Below are 5,000 nucleotides of genomic sequence, written 5' to 3'. Positions count from 1 at the left end.
TCAACCAGGGCACATAGTCAAAGACTGCCCTGAATTCAAGTGCTTTAAGTGCGGTAATCAAGGCCATTACGCTAGAGAATGTATCGGAGAAAAGGAAAGGAATTTTTGTGGCAGATGCAGAAAGAGATTGACGGAGTGCAACTGTGGAGAAGTTATGACTGAAGAGGGGAGTCAAGTACTATTCGAGGAAGCAGTTGTACTGTCGGAAGAAGGAGAAGAAGATGGAGGAGAGGACGTGGTGGAGGGTGGAGAGACGGAGGAAGGAAGAAGGGAGAAGAAGGAAGACCAGAAGATGAACGAAATTGGGAGCAGCATGGATTCGGAAATAAGAAGATGGAGTTTTCAGGAGGAGGGGGGGAGTGGACTGGGGGGAAGCACGGGGGACTCACAGGTTATGGGGGAAAGCACAGCACAAACAAGTACCTCGGGGGGTGAAGAAATGGAGAGGGGTTTAAGTTTAACGACAATAACAGAGACGGGTATGAACACGGGGAGCACAACGACGACTACACATGAGACGGAGGTGAACACGGGGAGCACAACGAACATACCAGAAACGGCGATGAACACGGGGAGCATAACGAATATTCCAGAAACGGCGATGAACACGGGGAGCACAACGAATATTCCAGAAACGGCGATGAACACGGGGAGCACGGCGACTGTATTGGAGGCGGCGATGAGCGCGGGGAGCAGGACGGATGAGGGTGTAAAGAAGACAAGTTGGCTGGATGAGATGGACTTGGAGGAGATATCGGACACGGATGATGGGGAAAAGTTTGAAAGAACGACAGGAGGATACAGGAAGAGGAAAGCAGCGGGAGGGGGGGAGAGAAAGGGTGGAAGAGGAAAGAAACTGGATAAAAGGTAGAGCATAATGAAATTATATTTTATAATTTTATTATTTATTAGTATGGTCAAAATAATGTCGATAAATGCAAATGGTGTGAGAACAATAGGAAAATTTAATAGAATAGTACAAATGAAGAATTCTGAAATTTTATGTATTCAAGAGACGCACTGGGATAATATGTGTGTTTTAGAAGTACAAAAAATATGGAGGGATTTTATTTATGTAAACAATGGCAGGGGGAATTCATGTGGGGTTGCAATTTTATTAAGGAAGGATGTAGTAGAAAATGTGAAGAAGATATATAATGATAATAATGGGAGGATTTTAATTTTAGATTTTGAGTATATGAGTAGGGTTTTTAGAATTATAAATATTTATGCGCCGAATAATGAAATAGAGAGAAGGAATTTATTTTTAGAATTAGGGAAATGGTGCAAGGGTAACTGTATTTTAGTTGGGGATTTTAATGTAAAAATGGATAGACTAGATATGACAAGGGGAGCTATTTTTAGAAGTGACGTATCTAGGGGGGTTTTAAGGAAGATGATGTTTGAAAATAATTTGATTGATATATGGAGGGACGAGAATCCGAACAAGAGAGAATTTTCTAGAAGGCAGGTGGTTTTAGGGGAATTGAAACAGACACGGATAGATCTGGTTTTAGTAAATGAAGGGTTAAGGAATTTTATGAAAGATATTAAATATATTTTTACAACTTTTAGTGATCATGCTGGGTTAACATTTTCGGTGGGGTTAGATAAGGAAAGGAAAGGGGGGGGAATATGGTGTATGAATGCAGGGTATTTAGGTGATGAGGAATACGGGAAACAACTTAAATCTTTGATAGAACATGAAATGGAGGATAAGCAAAAAGGGAATGATAAGTGTCAGTGGTGGGAAAATGTTAAGGAAAAAATAAAAGTTTTTAGTATTAGATATGCAAGGAAGAAGAGGAGTAGGATGACAAGAGTAGAACATTTTTTAAGAACAAAACTGAATGAAGAAATGAGGAAATGTGATATTGATCCTAACTATAATATTGAAAGGTTTTTAGATTTAAAAGCACAATTGAGCAAATGTGAAATAGATAAGTGTAAGGGTGCAATTATTAGAAGTAGGGCAAAATATGTTTTAGAAGGGGAGAAATGTACGTCATTTTTTCTTGGTTTAGAGAAAACTAAACAGATGAAATCATATTTTAATGAGATTGAGAATGTAAAGGGTGAAGTGGTAAATGATTATGTTGAGATATTAGAAACTGTACAGAATTTTTATAAGGATTTATTTAAGAAAGGGGAGGTGGATGAGGGGTGTGTAAAAGAGATTTTAAATAGTGTGGATGTGCAAATTGGTGTTGAGGATAAGCAAATGTGTGATAGGAAGATAACAGTGGATGAAGTGAAAGATGCAATTAAGGGTTTACAAATAAATAAAAGTCCTGGAGTAGATGGACTAATTGCAGAGTTTTATAAAATGTATGAAAGTCTTTTAGCACCGATTTTATTGGAAGTATATCAATATATGGAAGATAATAATAATGTTTCAGACTCCATGGTGACAGGGCTGATATCGATTTTATATAAAAATAAGGGGAGCAAATTGAAACTAGAAAATTATAGGCCAATTAGTTTATTAAACTCAGATTATAAGATTTTAGCTAAGATACTGGCAAATAGGATGAAGATGGTTTTAAATGATATTATAGCACCTACACAAAATTATAGTGTGCAAGGAAGAGATATAGCAGATACCATAAATACACTTAGAGATGTGATAAATAAAATGAATAGTGATAAGATAGGGGGAATTGTTTTAAGTGTAGATTTTAATAAAGCTTTTGACAGGGTGGAACATGATTTTATGTTTAGGGTACTAGAAAAATATGGGTTTGGAAATAGAATAATAGGATGGATAAAATTATTATATAGAAAGGCTAAAAGTAGGGTTAAATGTAATGGGGTTTTAACAGATTCTTTTATTCTTGAGAGATCAGTGAGACAGGGGTGCCCTTTATCAGCTTTATTATTTGTTTTATCGGTAGAACCCTTAGCGGCATACCTTAAAAAAGATCATTTTATAAATTGTGTAGAGACTCCGCAAGGAGGTTTTAGTTTAATTCATCAATATGCAGACGATACCACAATAACAGTTAGAGATGAGGGAAGTGTTAAAAGGGTGATGGAATGTTTTAAAGTATATGAGAAAGCCTCAGGAGCAAAAGTGAATATGGAGAAGTCAGTAATAATGTATGTTGGGAAGATTAATGAGGGGACTTTTCCTTTTAAGGTGGTAAATGATTATTTTAAGGTGTTAGGTGTGTTTTTAGGGGTGAAGGAACAAGAAGCTAGGGATCTAACATGGAGTGGGGTTATAAACAAAGTTAGGAAGGTGGTAAATATGTGGAGGGGGAGGGCTTTGAAATTAAAAGGGAAAGTAATTGTTGTAAATTCTTTACTGATGTCAATTTTTATTCATGTCATGAATGTTTTAGATGTACCAGAATGGGTTTTATCTGAAATGAATAAGATTTTAGTTGATTTTTTATGGGATGGGAAAGGAGTGAAAATTTCTTTTAAAACTTTGATTGCAGGTTATGAGGAGGGGGGTTTGAAGTTGGTGGATTTAAATGTGAGGAAAAAAGCAATTAGAGTTAAAATGGTACGGAAATATTTATATGGTGAAATAGATTATGGATGGAAAAGATTTTTTAAGGAGTATTTGCAGGAGGTTGGGAGGATGGGGGACAATGCTTTATTGATGTGTATGAAAAAAGACATGTTAGGTAATATACCATTGTTTTATAGAGAAGTGTTTGAGGCTTGGGGGGAGTTTTTACCAAATATTTATTATGAGTGTACCATTTTAGACAATATTTTAAATCAGCCAATTTTTTTAAATCCCAAGATAAAATATAATAATAAGATGGTGTTTTGTAAATATTTTATGAGGGCTGGGATGAGACAGATTGGGGACATTTTATATGAGGTCATTCCGGGGTTTCTTCCTGTTCAAGCTATTTATGATAATGTTTGTGAAGTGGATGATGAAATCAGCAAAACTACTGTAGAAAATATGTATAAGAGAATTTTAGGGTGTATTCCTGAGGAATGTGTGCTTTTAATAAATACAGAGGTGGTTGAGAGAGCTAAGGGTTTACCGGTTTTATACTATGAAAGTAATGGGGAGAAACATGTTTTATCAGGTTTAAAAGTTAAAATGGTTTATAGAAAATGTATTTTAAAAGAGACAAAAGCTCCTGCTTCAGAAAAAGTGTGGTCTAGGGTGTTTACAAATATAGATGTGAAATCAATATGGAAGAATGTTAATGTAAAATATAATGCTATAGAATGTGAAGACAATGATTTTAAATTGAAACATAATAGGATTTTTACGAATATGGTTTTACATCAAATAAATAGAAATATCAAAAGAGAATGTGATATTTGTGGTACGGGGGTGGAAAATTTTATGCACTTTTTTGTTGAATGCAGTAGATTGGAAGAGTTTCATAAGTTTTTAAAGAGGATTTTAGTACAACATTGGGGAGAAGATATTGTTAATGGGGTTGAGTGGAGGAGGTTGTTTCTCTTTGGTTTAAATGGAAAAAGCAAAGTTTTTAATATTAATTTAATGAATTTTGTTCTTAGTCATGCTAGATACGCTGTAAGACAAAGAAGGAATCTAGGACATTATGAAGGTAAAATTGTGAATGTGGAGGTTTTATTTAGAAGTATTTTAGAGAAAGATATAGAAGTAGTATATAAATATAGTGGATGCAATTTTGAAAAGCTGTTTGTGTGGGGGAGTACTTTTATTGAAATTGATTTAAATGAAAAACTTGTTTTTAATTATTAATTGGTTTTAGTGAATGATTGTGTTTTTAATTGGTTTTCTTTTCTTTTTTGATTTTGTAAAAGGATGAATTGTTCATCCTTTTTTATTATTAAAAAAAAAAAAAAAAAAGGTACGCCCGATCTCGTCTGATCTCGGAAGCTAAGCAGGGTCGGGCCTGTTTAGTACTTGGATGGGAGACCGCCTGGGAATACCATGTGCTGTAAGCTTTTTGTCCACGAGGGTGTGCTCTTACACTATTTCATCAGCAACACTGCCTTGTAGTAAGCATTTAATGATGAATTGACTAAATGCA

The 5,000-nt window shown here is 35.1% G+C and overlaps 1 protein-coding gene across 1 annotated transcript in view; it reads left to right on the top strand.

The window, feature by feature from the left end:
* LOC115185037 (uncharacterized) overlaps positions 1-1,757 on the top strand; it is a 13,914-nt gene extending 12,157 nt beyond the window's left edge. Inside the window, exon 2 of the mRNA XM_029745681.1 lies at positions 239-1,757. Within this exon, the coding sequence (XP_029601541.1) occupies positions 239-871 (633 nt within the window). The 3' untranslated portion in view covers positions 872-1,757. The remainder of the gene's footprint in view (positions 1-238) is intronic.
* Positions 1,758-5,000: the final 3,243 nt, after the last annotated feature.

Source organism: Salmo trutta, unplaced genomic scaffold, assembly GCF_901001165.1.
Source record: "Salmo trutta unplaced genomic scaffold, fSalTru1.1, whole genome shotgun sequence".
In the NCBI taxonomy this organism is placed as follows: domain Eukaryota; kingdom Metazoa; phylum Chordata; class Actinopteri; order Salmoniformes; family Salmonidae; genus Salmo; species Salmo trutta.
The sequence above is the reverse complement of the archived record's forward strand: the minus strand, read 5'-3'. Positions and strand labels throughout refer to the sequence as shown.